Source organism: Pinus tabuliformis, chromosome 8 (genome assembly GCF_031772625.1).
Source record: "Pinus tabuliformis cultivar Carrire ecotype Pingquan chromosome 8, CPIR1, whole genome shotgun sequence".
In the NCBI taxonomy this organism is placed as follows: Eukaryota; Viridiplantae; Streptophyta; class Pinopsida; order Pinales; family Pinaceae; genus Pinus; species Pinus tabuliformis.
In genome coordinates this window covers 868,421,973-868,440,656 of record NC_142294.1, presented here as the reverse complement: position 1 = coordinate 868,440,656, position 18,684 = coordinate 868,421,973, and the positions used below count along the sequence as shown (strand labels likewise).

Below are 18,684 nucleotides of genomic sequence, written 5' to 3'. Positions count from 1 at the left end.
GATCTAAGCTAGTTTATTATTAATTATAATTATAATTACTTATAATATGCAATTTTTGTGGATGACTTCTCTTGCAAAACGTGGATCTATTTCTTGAAGAAAAAGGATGAAGTGGTCAAATGGTTTCGTTGTTTCAAAGCCTTGGTGGAAAATCAAACAGGGAAGAAGATCAAAATATTGAGGACTGACAATGGAACCGAATATGAATGAAACAAATTCAATGAATTTTGCAAAGAGGTTGGCACTAAGAGGGAGACAATTGTCCCATACACTCCTGAGAAAAACGGATTTGTTGAAAGGAAAAATCGAACAATCATCGAAACCACCCGTGCCATTTTCCATGATCAAGGTCTACCAAAGTTCTAATGGGGAGAAGTTGTCAACACTATCGTGTATGTTCAAAATAGGATCCTGCATCAAACACTAGATTTCAAGACACCGGAAGAAGTTTTCACTAGTATGAAACCTGATGTTTCTCATTTTAGACTATTTGGTTGTCCCGCATATTTTCATGTGCCTAAAGAGAAAAGAAACAAGTTTGGAAGGATGTGATGAATGAGGAATACAAATCTATCATGAAGAATGATGTATGGGATGTGGTGCCTAGACCCAAGGACATGTCCGTGTTCACCTCTAAATGGATTTACAAAATAAATCATCGAGCTAACGAGAGTGCTGAAAAATATAAGGCCAAGTCCGTTTCTCAAGGCTTCTCTCAAAAGGAAGGAGTGGACTATGATGAGTTATTTGCACTGGTTTCCCGATATACCACTATCTGATCTTTTATTCCTCTCACTACCTCTCAAGGATGGAGCCTACATCAAATGGATGTTAAAATTGCTTTCTTGCATGGCTTGCTTAAGGAGGAAATCTACTTGAAAAAACCTGAGGGGTTTGAAGTACAAGATCAAAGGACACATGTATACAAATTGAAGAAAGCCCCCTATGGGTTGAATCAAGCCCCTATGGCTTGGTATGAGAATATTGATAGTTATTTTATGAAGCTAGGATTTACAAGGCAGGATGTTGATCCTAACCTGTACTTAAAAGTTGTAAAGCACATGCCTCTCATTTTGGTCCTATCTTTTTTTGACAAGTGCAGACCCTCTCATTATCAATGCAAGAGGGAGTTGGCTTCTGAGTTCAAGATGAAGGACCTAGGACTAATGCACTACTTCCTAGGCCCGAAGGTCTAGCAAACCTCAGGTGAGATTTTCGTTTCTCAAGGAAAATACATTGTGAAGTTGCTTGAGAGATGTGGGATGGTGGATTGCAACTTTGTTTCTACTCTGATGGAACTCAACTTCAAGAAGCTATGTGGAAGTGTTGTTGGGCCCGAATTAGCAAACCCTTGTGAATATAGACAATTTGTGGGAGCCCTAATGTTCTTGGTAAACTCTCGTCTGGACATATGCTTCATTGTGAATATGTCGATTCAACTTATGGTCGAGCCTCATCACCCACATTAGATTGTTGTTAAGAATCTCTTGAGATATCTCCATGGCACAATCAACTATGGACTAAGACAATACCAGGAATTTGATGCTACATGGATATATTGATGTTGCCTCGGCTAGCAGTGTGGTGGAACGAAAAAGCACATCTAGATGTTGCTTCTCATTGGGGTTTGCTTCAATTTCTTGGATGATCAGGAAGCAAAAATCGATTGTTCTAAGCACCGTTAAGGCTGAATACATTGCAGCAAGTATGGCTTGTAATAAAGTTGTTTGGTTGAGGAAGCTCTTTAGTGAGATATTTGAAAAAATGTTGGATACCACTGTGATCTTCTACGAAAACCAAAGTGGGATTCACCTTTCGAAAATCATGTTTTCCACGACTGCTCCAAGCACATTGATATCAGGTACCACTCTATCTGGGATATGGTACGACAAGGAGTAACAAGGCTCAAACACATTAGGAATGATGAGCAGGTCGCAAACATCCTCACAAAGCCTTTAGTGAAGGTCAAATTCTTATTCTTCCGAGAAAGACTTGAGTCATGGAAAGACCCTCCCATAAGGGTCCCACTTGAGTTGGACATTGAGCTCTGGGAGCTCTTGGGGGCTTGGGGTACTTCTTGGAGCCATGACCGACCATAGGTGAGTAATTCACCTTCCCCTGTTGGTGCATTGAGTACAGGGTGAGTTGTTCACCTTCCCCTATTGGTGCGTTGAGTACAGGGTGAGTGGTTCACCTTCCCCTATGATTGACATATGCAAAGGATGAGTGGTTCACCTTCTCCTATGGCATATGAGCAGGATGAGCAGTTCGCCTCCTGTTGATGCCCCAACTTACATCCTACCCATATAGTTCAGGGCTCATGGGAAGTACCTCTCATCTTGCCATTGAGTTGGGAAAAGTGGATAGGCACCACAACACCATTGATGGACGCATCGTGTACTGTCGTACTCCCTATGTCTAGGATGCATGGTGTTCAACAAATTGATCTTGGATCAAGTTTGATTGAGGTTTCACCTCTGGACTGACTTTTGTCAAGTGGAGAGTGGTAAGGTCTTGTGATTCACTCTCAATCAATTCTTCTTTATTATTCATATCAGTGTTCAACAGAGCAAAGATGACATGAGATAAAGTACATGACGATAGGATGGCATGACGATCGATGATGATGGATGGATTGGCAAGCGGAAATCTCCCTAGTTGAGAGGGAGTGTTAAAATTGGAAACTAGGGAAAAATCCACTTTGGACTACTCATTTGATGGAGATGATGTTGCATTGAATTCATCTTTTCGAGAGGACCAAAATTGATCTAAAGATCATCTAATTTGGACAAGCAAAAGTGTGTTTTTGAATTTATGCCCACACTAAAGTACAAGGCCAAAAAGTTCAGGAGTTGACTGAAGTTTGACCAATGTTGACCAAGTATTGTTTGACCAAGTTTGACTACAATTTTGGAGGGTTTGACTCTGTTTAACCAAGCCTCATTAGTTGGAACAAAAACTGAGATTTTTTGGGTTGTTTGACCTACATTGACTGCAGGCCTATTTGACCACAAGGTTGGCTTCAAGTTGACCAAGTTTGACCGTAAGATTTTATGATTGTTGTTCACTAAAATCAACAACTTCAAGAGACCGAGTTTGACTTCCTTTGACCGAGCTTCAAAGTAGAAGTTTTGTTGTTGCATTGACCATCTTTGAATTTCTAGTTAGGGTTGAGTTTGACTACAAATTTGTTAGGGTTATTTTGACAAGAATTGATCAAAGGGTTTTCCCCACATTGGGGTTTTTCCTTTGCATCCACCAAATCTGGTGTCCTCTTGTCTTAGATTGTCTTCTACATTTTATTTTATGTTCAATCTACAATTACTGTCAACGTGATTTATGCTTAATGGATTACTATTGGAAACTAATTTGAAAATTGTCATTGGGTTGTTTAAAGTACATTGAAGTAATTATGCTAAGCATAGAACATACCATTGTTAACTAAATATTAACATTGCACCATATAGGCAAGCATATAGTTAGGACACTTGGTGGCATGGTGCCCAGACTGGTCGCAATGGAAGCATTTGATCTTGCTCAAATCTTTCTTGTTCTTCTCACCCTTCTAACTGGAACTGGCCTTTCGTTGGCCCTTCTTGCCCTTGGCTTTGTTGCCTTTGCCTTCCAAGGAAAGTTCTCCTCGTGCTCTATCTTTGTTGAAAATTGAAACTCAAGCTCTCATCCCCCTCCAAATTTCTTCTTGGACGTAGTCTCCCCACAGCCTTTCCCAGTTAGGAATATTCTCTCTACCACAAGCTGCATCATGGAAATTCTCCTAAGACTTATGAAGTCCCAATAGTGCAAGACTCACAAGGTCTTTTTCTGCTATAGTCTCGCCCACTCCAACTAGTTCATCCCGAACCTGAATGAACTTGGAAAGGTACGTAATGATGGGTTCTCCTTTGCTCATCCAGATATTCCTTAGCTTGTCATTCAATGCAAGCTTCCTAGCATCAATAAATCCCTAATACAAATCCAAGATGACTTTCCACATCTCGTTTTCCATCGTCTTCCCATGGAGATAAGAATAATGTGGTATTTTACCCCCTCAAGAATGATCCTCCTAGCCTTGGTGTCATTCTTGTTACGCTGGATCAACTATTGGGCATCTATGGGAGCAATTTGTGGGTTCCTCACAAAATCTAGCATGCCATTATCTTCCAACACTACTGATATCTACTTTCTCCATGAGCAAAATCTCCCTCTAAACAATGATCTACCCCTGGTCCTTGGAACAAGATACTGTTATCCAAATACTGCTCTTCAAAACTCTAGTGCAAGCCTACTGACTGGAAAAAAGACTAGTGTTGGTTTTTATACAAAGTGTGGCTCTAATACCATGTTCATTTTCTTGAAATTCTATAACTACTAGATGAATTTACTAAAAACAAGGCAACTAAAAACTGAAACGAAGTTTAACTTTCACCAAGATACAAAGTTTTTTAACATGTCATATGTAACGGAAAATAATCGAGATAAAAACACATGTACACAAAAATTGGCACACTTGTTTTACCCAGGAAACCCAAAAGGGAAAACCGAATTTCTTTGTTGTATTCTTCTATTGATTGTTCTTTGAGAAACTGGATCTAGTACAATTCACATTGCTACTATAGCCATCAATTCATCTCTATGAAAGTGCTAGGCTTCTCCTCACTATTCTCAGCTCTACAATTGATCTTGGCCTACCATGATCACTTCTCTAAGCCCCTAAGAAGAAGCCCTCAGTCTTGCTCTTGATCTTGACCCTGCATTCATTGTTCTCTACTTGAAATAGTCTCAACCTGCTCTACAAATCCTGATCCCCTTGCTCCACAATCCTTGTGCACTTATTCTCCTAAATCTATGTGCACTCTTGCTCCTCAATGATACACATTCCATACAAAAAAAGATTATTTATCTTGTGCCTTCGTCCTTCTTTACCTAGTAGAATTCAATGCATGCTAGGAGGCCAAGTTCAAATAGTAGTTCAACTAGTGTCACGAGTTTCCTTTAGTTGTGATTGTGAGTTAACTAAGAACACAACTCGTTCTCTCTCCAATCAACATTGAATTCCTTAACTCATTCTCTCTAAACTTATCACCGCCACCTCATCCTGTATTCTAAGTGAAGAAGACTCCAAAAAATTGAAGCTCCAACACTATGCATGCAAACTTGATGATCAATCAAGTAAATTGGAAATTAACTCATCATAACAGAAGTAGTATCTCATGAATTCGCACTCATGTGAGATAAAGACTAATTCGTGGTCTTCAATGGCAATCACTACATTTTCAACACATGGATCAACAAAAATCCAATCGCAAATATCAGTGGCTAGAAGGACCCATAGGATTCAATAAACAATGTTTGAGTGTGATTGAGTGTGAGCTACAAAAGAGACAAAAATGTAAGTTAGGTTGCGTGTGTTGCAGAGCATGCAACCAAATCACCACAAAAGTGTACTAGGTCAAGCCAACAACAAGTTAACATGGTACAACAATGGGATCCAAGCACAACCGACAAAGGATACCGCCGAGAATAATCTATAGGGGATACAATTAGGTCGAGGCCATGAACAGTCACCGACAAGCCATGAGCAAGGTCATCAAGGTAGAGATAGCCACGAAGTCAAGTTCAACAACATGGGATTACTAGAAGATCCTAAAATTAGTTAGAGAGTAGGTACAATAACGTGGGGAGCTCGCACAGCTAAGAGACACGCAGATTGTGAGGTGTAGGCTGACAGACAAACTAGGCTAAGGCCATAAGCATAAGCACCAAGTCGATGCAAAGTCATAGGTATGACTAGTTTGCAGCAGGCCAAACAACAACCACAAAAAGGTGCAGAGTAATTTGTTAAGGTCAGCCGACAAAGGGAGAGAAGGAGACTTTACCAGTGAAGGGTTTAGAAATAGATATTTTGTGTGTGTCTCAAAGGACCAAGAAAAATCCACAAGGAAGATCTTTGCATATCTAATACCAACAGTTTTCTTATGGGTCCTAAAAGGACTTAGCACAGAGGCCACAAGGAAAGGAGCACAAGAGTCATTTGATAGCTTGAGTGTTTCAAAGGACAAAGAAAAGTCCACAAGGAAGATCTTTGCACATCTATGAACCAATAGTTTTATTATGGATCCTAGAGGGACTTAGCACAGAGGCCACAAGGAAAGGAGCACAGGAGTCATATGATAGCCTGCCAAAGTGGGACTCAAAGTTGCATGTGGAGTTTGTTGTTGATACCAAACATTCAATGAAGGGAGTTGAAATGGTGATAATCCAGCATGAGTTAGGAGGCAAGTTGGAAGTAAGGGCATGCTATGGGTGCCAAAACTCAGGTGGAGTTCTCTCAGTCTCTATGATAGAGAAGAATGGGTTTGTGTAGCATTTACAATGATCAGACAATGATCAAACCCATGGGATCTAAATTTGACGAGGGCCACATCATTAGAGTTGGAGAGGGGAACTTGTATAAGCTAAAGGGCCATCCTATTCAAGCAATGGCAAGAAGCAAAGCAGTGAAAAAGAACAAGGAGCGAGAAACTCCAAAGCTTCATTTCCTTGCTCGAAAGTACTTCAACCATCTTGACATGCTACACTGCTATGTCATCATACCTTAATAGTGGATCCCTTAGAAGGTGGACCATAGACTATTAGCAATACATTTGCTTCTTCCAAAGTTCCAAGTGAACCTTCTCATTAAGGTTCTAGTAAAGGATCTCGATGACCATCATCCTACAAATGCTCCTTTCTAATGCCGATGATGCATGATGATTTCTTAGATTTCTATTATGCTAGATGACATTCTTCCAACCATATATGCTACTTCTTCGGTTGCCTTGTCATGCTTTCAATGAGGATACCATGAGCTACTTTATTTCTATCCTAATGACTACTACAACCATGTAGACTTCTACTTCAACTATCCTTTCAAGCTTTAATAATGATGTCATGAGTTCTTATCAACTTCAATCGTATGCTTACTATGATGCCATCTTCTAATATGATGCATCCAATCATACTTACAATGCTTCTCACCTTGACTACAATCTTTAACCATGGTAGAGGTATTTTCACCTCCTAATTCTTAAGTACCTGAAGGCTGAGAGACCTTAATAGTGAAGATATATTGCTTCCTTCTTGGATTTCTTCTCATCAGGTTCTTCTACTTCTTTGGTGATATGGGCTTCATTACTTTTTTTCTTTTCTTGTTGTCCTTGAGTTTAGGACAATCTCACTTGAAATGCCCATATTCCTGACATCCATAACATTGTATCTTTGACATATCAATCTTCTTTTTTTGAGGAACAAACTTTCTAAATTTTCCTTTTCTCCTAGCCATGGCAGCAAATGCTTGAACTTGTTCATTTGATCTCACATCGCTTTTTAACTTCAACCTAGTTTCTTCAATTTTACATAATGACCAAAGTTCACTAAATGGGGTGGCTTCCTTCTTTCAATAGATTCTCGATACAAAGTTGCCCCATTCATCATGTAGTGCATTGAGCACAGTGGTCATCTCTTTGTCAACAGTGGTCATCTATTTGTCAAACATTATTTCCCCCAACTCTTTTTGTTGTCTCTTATTTGTGACACCCTCATAAGATGTGAGGTTATTCCTTCATCTTTTGATACCTTCATTTTGTATAGCTCAGTTCTCAAAGATATCACTTCTCCTACAGTTCTTATGAAGAACAATTCTACCAACTTATCATAGATTTCTTTTGAATCTTCCAACTTTGACACATAAGGGATGAGGGAATCCTTGATTGATTATATATAGGTATTCTTTGAGGCCTTATTTCCCCCTTCATATATTTCTCTAGAGCTTGAGCTTATTCTTTTGGTGGTTTAATGATTGACCGCTTAACTTGTCCAATGACTTCACTTTCTATGAGGATTAAATTTGTCCTCTTCTTCCATGCACAATAATGTGATGACCTAACCAATTTGTTGTTGTCCTTGAAAAATGAATTCATTTTGATAGTAGATTCAGACATAGATGTAAATATACTTACTTGTCAAGTGAAGATGCTCCCTGATGATGATATCTTCACCTTGATGCCTTTCTTGATTTTGATGATAGTTGATGATGATAGCTTCCTAAAAGATGACAATACTTCTTCATTTAGAGATGTCATCAAATATGCTTTAGATGTGATTCTTACTTCAATGGGAGGGAGATCACCTTAATGAAGTTGATGATGATGGAAACGCTTCTTGCTTCCCTGGGAAGTAGAAGTGTATAATATGGAAACTTCAATATGGTTCTAATGTATAGTCCTTTGGAGGTAGGGTCCTTCTTGAAAGTAAAGTCTTTGAGGTTTTCTTCTCCTTTAGTTGTGATGTGATGAAAGGTCCTCCTTGATGCTCCTTAGATTGTTCGGCCCTTAGGTGTCCCTTTGATGGTTCAATTTCCTCTTTGATATCTTGACCTTTCATGGTATTCCTTTTGATGGTCCTTCTGCCTTGTGTTGTCACCTTAGCTCTGATACCATGTTGAGAAATCTAGAGGCAACAAATTAGGTGATTTCCCTTATTTGATAACTGCTTGTGATGTATTCTAAACTTAACTTGATTAGCTTCTTCTTTCACTAATTATTATTATTTTATTATGATCAAACAACGACGAAACCATAAAGAACAATGAGAAAAGAGGACATAAGATATAGGCTATCAAGTAGGGCCAAAACCTCTCCTCTTGAGAAGAAAGCCAGCAAGAACTCTTCTCTTCATATAGAACTTCAAATGATGAATTCCAAGACCTATGACCCTTGACCAAGACTACTCCGAGACCACGTCAAACCTTTCCTCTTCTTGCCAAGTCAAACAAAGTCAACCTTGCCTTGTAGTTGTTGCAATTTCTAAACTTCGAACCTGCAACCTTGGACTGCAATTTAGACCAACAATTTTCGGCCCCTACAACAAAAACCCTAGATGGCACGTGGGAGAGAATTATGGTGATTTTGTCCACTTTCCTTCGCTTGAGATGACATCTTCTCTTTATCAATTTGACTTGCAAGGGAGACTTCTTTTGACCCAAAACTCGGCTCCCTTTGACAACTGCAATCTGAACTTGTTGCACCTTGATGTGCCCTAGTCCGCCTTCGCATGTGTGACAATGATGGCCCAAAACAATTCCCAAATCAAATTCTTCTTCATTACAATCATTTTCTTCTTCGTTGATTTAGGGCTCCTTCTCTTCACTTGCAGGTTGAAAAGGTCTTAGACGGTATTTGATTCTAATTTTGACTCAAATAAATTTTCTTTACAATATGTAACATGCCCAAAAGGGTCTTCCATACATGACAATGACTCTTATGACTTCTTGACTCAAAGACAAGCCCTAAAGGCACTCAATGGGTGCTTGACCTCTAAATCCAATAACCTTGAGCATGAAACCCATGCCTCAATAATGACAATAATAATTTTATTTCTCTTTACATCAAATACATAAAATCATGATTGCATATGCCATTATGAAGAACGAACCTAGTCACATATTTCAACACCAAAAGGAGTCAACCTTCAAGTTCAGGTGAGGATGAGCAATCTGCAAATCCATCAAAGTATGTTAAGAAGGTCTCTTGGTATGAGAGAACTTTACAATATGTTTAGGAGTAGAAGGCTTCCAAGAACAACTCCAAATGGAGCAAGTCTTCAAGGATGATTCCCAAGTGGTAGTTAAGGCTTCTAGTTCAAAGGGAATAGCTATGACAACGAATGCAGTTCCAAGATCAAAGCCAATTCTAGGTGACAAAAGTACCTCCCTCACTAAGAGGGAGTGTTGACATTTGTAGCTTGAGCAGGTACTTTTGCATAGGCCTAAGTGTCTAGGCATGCAGAAGTCACCCAAAGCCTCCTTAGGACACTTGTTCAAGTACGAGTAAATGGCCATCAATCACTTTGGAAATTAGGGTTATATATTTAACTCAATGTAAGGTTATGAAAGAAAAAAATAAGCAGAGGAGAAAGACATCTCAATGATAAGTGAAGGAATTCCATTCATCTTAATGATGAGTGAAGGACTTCCCTTCTCATGTGTTGGGTCCGAGGATGGTGTAGGGGTGCAACGTGCAACATAGAAGATTAAGGAGGTCAAGGACAAATATAGGGCCTAATCAATTGGATCAAATCTAGGGTATTTTGTAACTCTAAATTTCTCAATTGGGCCATTATCCCAAGATGAGAGCCAATTAGATTTTGATTTAACAAACAACTAGTTTGATTGGGAAGAATTTGTATGTGTCACATGTGATTGACATTGTTTATGTAATATTTTGCTTCCACTAAATAGTTGTGTTAAGAACCTAGTTATCCATTTATTGAGAAGATCTATGATAAATCTGCTATCACTAGGTTCAAGAAAGTAACACACCACCCAAAGTCTCATGAAAAACTATTTGGATGTGATTTTCAAGGGAGATACTAGCAAATAAACATCTAATCTCAAGGTTACTGCATTGGCAGTTTCACAATCAAAAGAAGATTTTGAATCAAAAGCAATAAGATGCTTTTAATGAAAGCTCCCATCCTCTAACCATTTCATGATTTGTGTGTTAATCTTCCCTATCTCCTAAGTAATAAAAAAATTTCCCTATACCTGTGAACTATCACCACATTTATACCACTCATTCCCTATACCTTCGAGCTATCACCACATTTTCCGAAAGATACACAGAACCCTTCCTCTAAAGTTGGCATTTAAATCTTTCCCCTAACCAGGTCACCACCCATAGACTTATTTGTAGGAAAATTTGAGGATACCAGGGCTACACAACACACAAAATACTAGTGGTTGATATATTATTAGCACCGTGCAGCTTAGTGGAGTTGTATTGGGCAAGTGGCTATGGTAGGGAGGTTATTGATCCCACAGTCATGGAATGTTTAATTTTTACCAATGTTCCATCCATAGCGTTAAAAATATATAACTGAGAAGCCAGAATATAGTTCATCAGCAAAATCAGGAAAATACTGGAAATACCATAAAATATGGGGAGATTTAAAAACAATAAAATTATTCACAGGGAAATATACGAAAAATAGTACAAAATGTTGGAAATATCTGCAAGATATTATTTTTGAATATATTCCAATATTTGGCCGACTGAAAAACTTGCAATATAACACAATATTGCCGATATTATCATGATAGCTGCAACAGTTATTGCCATTAAATATACCTCTATTATTTTGCGTTCATTATTAAACCCATCATGGAGAATTGGTCGATTATTGTTTTTAACCTTTTGTGTATTGCAATCAGTTTATACTGGTGATCACTGATCATAATGTATATTTAAATGGGTTTCAGTCAAATGAAAGAATTTATACTAGAAAAAATTCTAGGGATTTTTCTGGATTTCAAGTTCTGCACGTGTACGATCGTGTGAACCATGGGAATCAGTAACAATCAACCAGGATCTATCAATTGTGAGAAAAATTAATAAATGATTCTATATACATTAAAAGACCATAAATGCTGCAAGAAGGTTCTATAAAGTGCATTACTTACTTGAACAAAGTAACCAGTGTCTGGTGTACCGTCCAGATTTAGAGTTGGGGCCAAGGCAATGGTAAACTTATCTCCCACAGAAACAGGATATACCTCAATATTCACATCTAGAATCATGTGCATGTCAAACTGCTCGCTATGAGCTTCGATTCGAGAGACTGCAAATAAAATTAAAGGGAATGTTAACTGGCAACATCAAGTTACAGGACAGAGGCAACAAAACATATTTCAAAGAATTAAAAATGTATCTTTCAAGAATATAATGGACAGCTTGGGCAAGCTTCAGTGGCAATATACTTGCAGTTCTGTCAAATTTGTTGAAACTAGTAATATACACCCAAAAATTTGTCAAGTTACCTTTATCAAATTTCTTCCCGTTTGGGTCAATCGCTGTCACTGTGAAAATATCCTCGAACAAAACCTCAACCATCTTGGACAAATCGCTGAAAACCCCTGCGAGAGAAAAAACCGTTCACAAACAAGATTTCCAGAGAACAGAACCTAATCCGTCGCATGCAACTTCATATATGGTCGTTAATTTCACCGAGACTTCTGGCACCTTCTACCGTATTGTCGTCGATATCGGCGAGACGTCTGGCACCTCCGGACGTGCTAAATAACAACATTAATAATATTATTTAGAGAAGGGTGCCGTTATCTTTTGAAACAACACAGTAACTACCACCATTTAGCAACAAATATATATACTAACGAAATTACTAAACATGCAGCATCAATGATATATTTTAGAGCATTAAGAGTAAAATTTTATAAAAATTGGGTTGGGTGGGGTTTTTAAGATATTTTTTTGATATAAAGTTATTGGTTCGAAATTTATCTTGATCATAGTGATATATGATGAAAATGTAGTCTTACCAAATTTTAAAAATAAAATAAAGTAAAATTAATAATAATTTTATTCTAAATTATTATTGATAATTAACAAAAAAAAAAAAAAAATTATAAAATATAATTTCACCAACTTTAAAAAAAATATATGATTTTATTGTAAATTATTATTAATATTTATAAAAAACAATATATAAATTAATTATTTATATATAAATATATAAATTAATTATTTATATATAAATATATAATAAAGCAGTGTATCAGTTTTTTTATAGTGTTGCAAGTAACATTCTTTTTAAAAAACATAAATTAAAATACTTAATGAAACTAACTTTTTTCTTAAACATAAATTAAAATACTTAATGCAATGCACTGAAAACTTTATGAAGTGTTATGAAATAGTTGGAAGAACATATAAACCTTACAAAAAGTAGATATGAAAATATAAATCCTTTTAAAAAGCAACCCATAACCACATAAAAAATTATACAAATTGAATATATTAAATTTCTATTAAAAAAAAAAAACCATAAATTGAAATATTTAGCAGTTTAATAATTATAAAAGAAATTAACGTATGAATTAATTAATTAATTAATTAATTAATTAATTAATTATATATATATATATATATATAAAATAAGTCACAAGGGGAGACATTGATCGACGGGAGAAAATCTGAAGGATGGCATCCATTGCTTGTGTTGTAGAACGCATTGAAGTTCCCAAATATGGCACCTCATTTGTTGTTGGTTGCCCTGCGCCTTTGCCGTTCTTCCATGGTGCCAAGCTCGGCTCGACCCTGCGTGTAGATTTGGCCAGATCGCACCAGGTTTCCATGACCGCAACGCAGCCTCCCAAAGCCAAATATGGAATGAACGAACTGGGGCTCGAGAGGGCCTTTGCAAGAGCTAGGGTTTCGGCTACAGCGAAAGCAGGAGAGGGCACGGCAGCTCAGACCAGGCCCAGGGACAAAGGTAAGGGGAGGCTCAGTCAAGCGAGAGGGAGGATTGCTGTCAACACCGGCGTGGATCTGGCGGATCTGAACAGGCCCAAGGCCAAAGGAAAAGAGGGATTGATGGACAAAGTGGCGAATGGGGTGACCTTGGGCTCTCCCCGACCTCCATTCTGGTATCTGCCCAACAAAGCAACCGGTGCAACTCAGCCAGAACCAGATCTCACCCATTCTTGGTGTTTTCAGTCCCCGAAGAAAAGCACTGGGAATACAAAGTTGTGCGGCGAATCTAAGGAGAATGGGCAAATTTTCACTCAGACAGAACCAGAACCTGAATCACTGGTAAACCCTCTTCCCTTTCAAGTTTTTATTAAAACCCCTTCTGGGAGGACACATCTGGCTTGGGTGCAGGTACCAAAACTGTACAATATCTGAAGCACAACATCTTCCAGCATACTGGTTATCCTACAGGATCACAGGTTTTGATCTTTGGAGGCAGAGTACTCCAAGACTACAAACCTCTTATGGTCTACAAAATTTTACCTGAGTCTACCATCACTCTCAATCTGAGGCTGAGGGGAGGTGCGGCAGACCAACGCAAAACAAATCCTCCAGGCAGTGGCATAGGATGCAGCACAGCAAAAATCCCAGAAACGCATCAAAAGCAAAAAAGCGAAGGGTTATCTTTCAAGAACATTCTTGAAGGAAAGAAAACAACAACAACATCAACAAAGCAAGCTAGCACAGAACCTGCCCCATACATTGTGGATCAACTGAGTTTCACCCCAGAATTAAATACGGATATTCCAGAAACAGATGAGTATTGTTCTACAATGGAAAAACAAGCGATAATATGTAGATTCAACTGTTTTTGGCCCAAATCTATGGACCTTTTCCATTGGGTCTTCAGAACCTGGACTAATTCATGTGACATTTATCTCTGTTCCAAAGGATTCTTTATTGTAAAATTTCGTACATCAGAGGAAAGGGACATCATTATGAGGGAAGGACCATGGTTCATGGGATCCACGGGTCTCTTCATTACTCCATGGTTTCTAGATTTTGATCCAAATACAATGGTTGTATCTCGGATGTCGGTTTGGGTTTGCCTTCACAACCTACCACTACATTTTTGGAGCCATCGAGTCTTGTCTGGTATAGGCAACACCATTGGGCATTTCATTAAAATGGACACAGAAAGAATGGAGGAAGGAATTTACACATTTGCACGCATTTGTGTGGAAGTAGATCTCAACAAAGGATTGCCAGACCAAATTCAGCTCAAGTATAAACAGGGGTGCTGGACACAGATACTAGATTACGAAAATACTGCATTCAGATGCAGAATTTGCCGCCAAACAGGACATCTTCAAAATACGTGCCCAGAAGCTAAAAAAGATGTGCGTAGGAAGAAGAAAGTAGGAAAACAGCCCAAGGGATGGCAATTCCCCCCCCAGACCTTGATGTCCCTGATGTGGAGGAAGAAGAGGAAAAGGAACACCCCATTCCCAAAGAGAACAACCCGACATTCAAGGAACCAGAAACAGAGGAATTTGTATCACATGATCTGATGGACACTTTGTCGGGGAAGATCCCAGACACAATGGATACCAACGGTGCCAAAAGACATCATACTTCAAATCACTCAGATTCAGACAAGGAAAATCCTCGCCCTGTGGAGGACACTTCTCTAGCACTTGTTTCGTCCTTGCCAACTCAAGGGGAGTGGCGAAAGGTCGAGAAGAAAAAGGGGAGAAAAGTTTAATTTCTCCCCAATTGTACATTATTTTCTTTCTGTTTATTTGTGTCTTTTGAACAACAGTCTTTGACTTGCTTTTGGATATGCGCTTCAGCATCTACAAAATGTAATTTTGTTATTATTAATAAAATTACGATTTTTCCTAGGGGAAAAAAGTCACAAGGGTTAGTTCAAGTGGACTAGAGCCAGATGTGAAGTTCTTTGATATTGTTGCTAGTTGTTGTTGATAATGGGTTCAACTCTCTTTGATTTCATCGGGGCAAACAATGAAAAATCATTGCACGAATATTTAAAAATCATGGCCACAAATATTTAAAAATCATGGCAGTAGAAGGATGATATCAATCAGGGATCACCATGAGGACCTAGGGATGAGAAGGTAAATATAAATATCAAAAAGTATAATATAGTTAACCTGGTCATAGGATGAGCAAGTTAGGATCATTCTGTTCAATGGCGCTAGCCGTCTGCATGTCGCAATTTGACAAAAGACATGATCCAGTGTCTGCCCTAATCTTTATCAAGATTGGATAAGAAGGTCGTGGGATAGAAGTTAATGCCCTTATGGGCACTAAAACAGAAAAAATATATTTAGGGTAAAATTTTGCCCTTACTCTATTGTAGCTTTTTCAAAATGTCCATACATAAATGAATAGTAGTCATGGGTTTTACTAATTTATGTTTTATTTTGATTCAAGAATATTTTTGTAGATCATGCCTTTTTAATTGGATGGTTATTGTCCTTAAATCCAATTACCCTGTTTATTTTAGGAATATATATTTCTCAAGGATTATATTGACTTCATGGTTGTGCAGCTTGAGCTTTCATGTAAAATAAACTTCTTTCATGTTTTAGTATTATTCACCTTAGTAGTTCTCTATTTTAAAACAAAAAGTTATTTCAACTAGGGCTTTCAATTTGGTCTTGTATTATTATGTAAAAATCATATTGCATTGATTTTGAACCAATGTTGAGACAAGTGAAGTGTAATAACATTGTATATGAAAAAAACTCAGTAGCCATACTCACATGTATTCAACTCTACATTGTATAAATAGAAAGATTCAAATTTTAATCTGCACCACGTAAACATAAGGATTCAAACCCATTGTAATCATATTGTAACAATATTTACTCTTGTAAAAGCTCAAGTATCCATTGCATCAATTAATTTGGAATGGAATATATTGAGATGGAGAAAATTCTTGTAAATAGTCATGGCATCAAATCATTTGGAACCTAATATTTAATAGTTGTGTTCAATGTTTGTTAAAAAAGTTAAGAAAATTATTTTTAAATCTATCAAAGATGTCACAGATGTAACAAATGAAAAAGTGTGGGTACCAATTCACCTAGGACAACACTACTCTTTGCATAGACATTACAACCCAAGAAAATGAAAAGTATTTGTCTTTTAATAAAAGTTATATCCATATTGTCCATAGGAGCATGTTACGATATATGCATACAAGGCAATATCAAACCCTAAATTCTTCTATCTTCTACCAGGCTAGCTAAAACATCTATTCAACAGCCTAAGTGACTATCAAAATTCTTTTGTAGAGCATGATAGAATTACAAGATCTATAGTTGTTGCAATATTCTAGATCTCTTGAAGTCACAAACACCATAAGATTGCAATTCATAAAGTACCCAGATGCTTATAGAAAGCAAAACTATGATAAAATGTTGCTTGTTGTTGAAAATATCAAATGGATTACAAAACCAAAACAACCTTAAACCATATATGAAGGAATAGAAAATCTGAAAACTTGTTGTGATACAGAGAAAGATTAACAAATTAAAACAAGACAAGAAAAGATATAAAACATGATGCACATATATTTCACGATGAATGAAAGAACCCAAGATGTTATAATATCTTTTCAGAAGAAAACCCAAAAACGCATAATGACATACTCATATCAATACTTACTATCAATAAAGAATGTGATGCTTTGCAGTGATAATGGCATTAACTACAATTTAGTGCCGGAAACATAAGGAAAAAATCAAAACCAAAATATGCATCCAAACAGTTAGGGCAACCATTTAGATTCTAAAATTGTAAAGCGAGGGTAAGGCGAGGGTTGTTGGATGTAACTGCCTCAACGAGCCATGTAGTATATATGTTGAATTTATTTGTTTGAGGGAAGCTTCTTTTGTTTGTCATGTTGTTTTAAATATATGAACAAAATATTATTATATTTTATATCCTTAAAAACATTATATAAAATAAACAAAATTGTTTATGTTCAAACATGAAAAACCTTCATCCTTTAATTTCCTAGTAAGGGATAAAGACTTGCATAAATTATTGGTGGTTAGTAACCACTGCTAAGTTTCAACATTTACACTTTTACTCCTACATGTTAAATTGTTGAAGAAAACATATATTTATTTCCATCTTGTTGCTATTTAGTTTTTATGCAAATATTTGATTAAACTATGGTGGATAATAAATAGAGTTATTTTCAAGGATTTTAATTTTAGGTGGTGTTCCTATTAAGCTTAACAATGAAAAATTACTGCATAAATATTTAAAAAGTGTGGCATAAATATTGCAACTACATACAGAAATTATGGCAAAAAAATATGAGGTAGTTATTCACATGGCACAAAAGTTGTAGTAAGGCTTTCAAAGTTACGGTCCAATAATGTTTGAAAAATAAATTTTTAATTATATTGAAAAACAAATATTTTTTCTTCAAATTTATACATTATAACTTGCATTGGTCAATATTAAACTAATAGTGACCAATAGGCAAATCGATTACTAAGCCCTTCCTTGGAGTAACATTTTAAATAAGCAAAATAAAGCTCGGTTAAAAAAAATCAGATATATTAATTATTCAAATCTTGTATTGAGTTACTTGAAAATGATTTTAAGTGGAGATTAATGAATTAATGTGGGTTTGGTTTAGTGTAAAAGATAATTCAAATAAAGATTTATTGATTTGGAGGTGATTGGGATTTTAATTAAGTGGTTTGAAAAAAGAAAGTTTTTATCATATAGCTTTAGGATTATTTAAAAATTGTTTATATAATTTAAATATATAAAGTTGTGATAATTAATATTTTTAAATTAAATCATTTTATATTATCAAAATAAACTCAGAGATACATAATTGTTAGTCAACTGAGGATTTCTCTAAAGTCTGTTAAGAATACAAGCACACTCACAATTCATGAATTTTCTGATTATCCTAAAATACAAAAATAAACCTTGCAACTAATCCCATATTACAAAAATACCCTTTATTATTATTATTTTATAAAATATATTATATTAAATATAACGTTTATCCTTCTATTAATTTTTTTGTTTTACCTTTAAATATTTAAAGATATTAACTTCATTAAGTGCTTAGCTACAAAGGAGGCAAGGATCAAGAGGGAGTTGACAATTCTCTACAATCCTCAGATCAAGAGATAAGTACTTTATATTTTTCTCCCTTGATTATTATTATTATTTTTTTATTTTTAGGTCAACCTCTTGTCCTTGTATTTTTTGCTTGGTTATAATTTTTTCTTCCATGGCTTCTTGAATGGAGTTTTGCAGAAAGAGAAATTGTGGAGACTACCAATGCAATGATTCATGTAGTAGATGACAACATCGA

The 18,684-nt window shown here is 36.5% G+C and overlaps 1 protein-coding gene across 1 annotated transcript in view; it reads right to left on the bottom strand.

Moving 5' to 3' along the window:
* LOC149238317 (DNA-directed RNA polymerases II and V subunit 8A-like) overlaps window positions 1-12,108 on the bottom strand; it is a 42,973-nt gene extending 30,865 nt beyond the window's left edge. Inside the window, exons 1-2 of the mRNA XM_089366952.1 lie at window positions 11,855-12,108; window positions 11,498-11,655 (exon numbers count right to left, since the gene is read on the bottom strand). Coding sequence (XP_089223078.1) covers window positions 11,498-11,655; window positions 11,855-11,927 — 231 coding nt within the window. The 5' untranslated portion in view covers window positions 11,928-12,108. The remainder of the gene's footprint in view (window positions 1-11,497; window positions 11,656-11,854) is intronic.
* Between the last annotated feature and the right edge of the window lie 6,576 nt (window positions 12,109-18,684).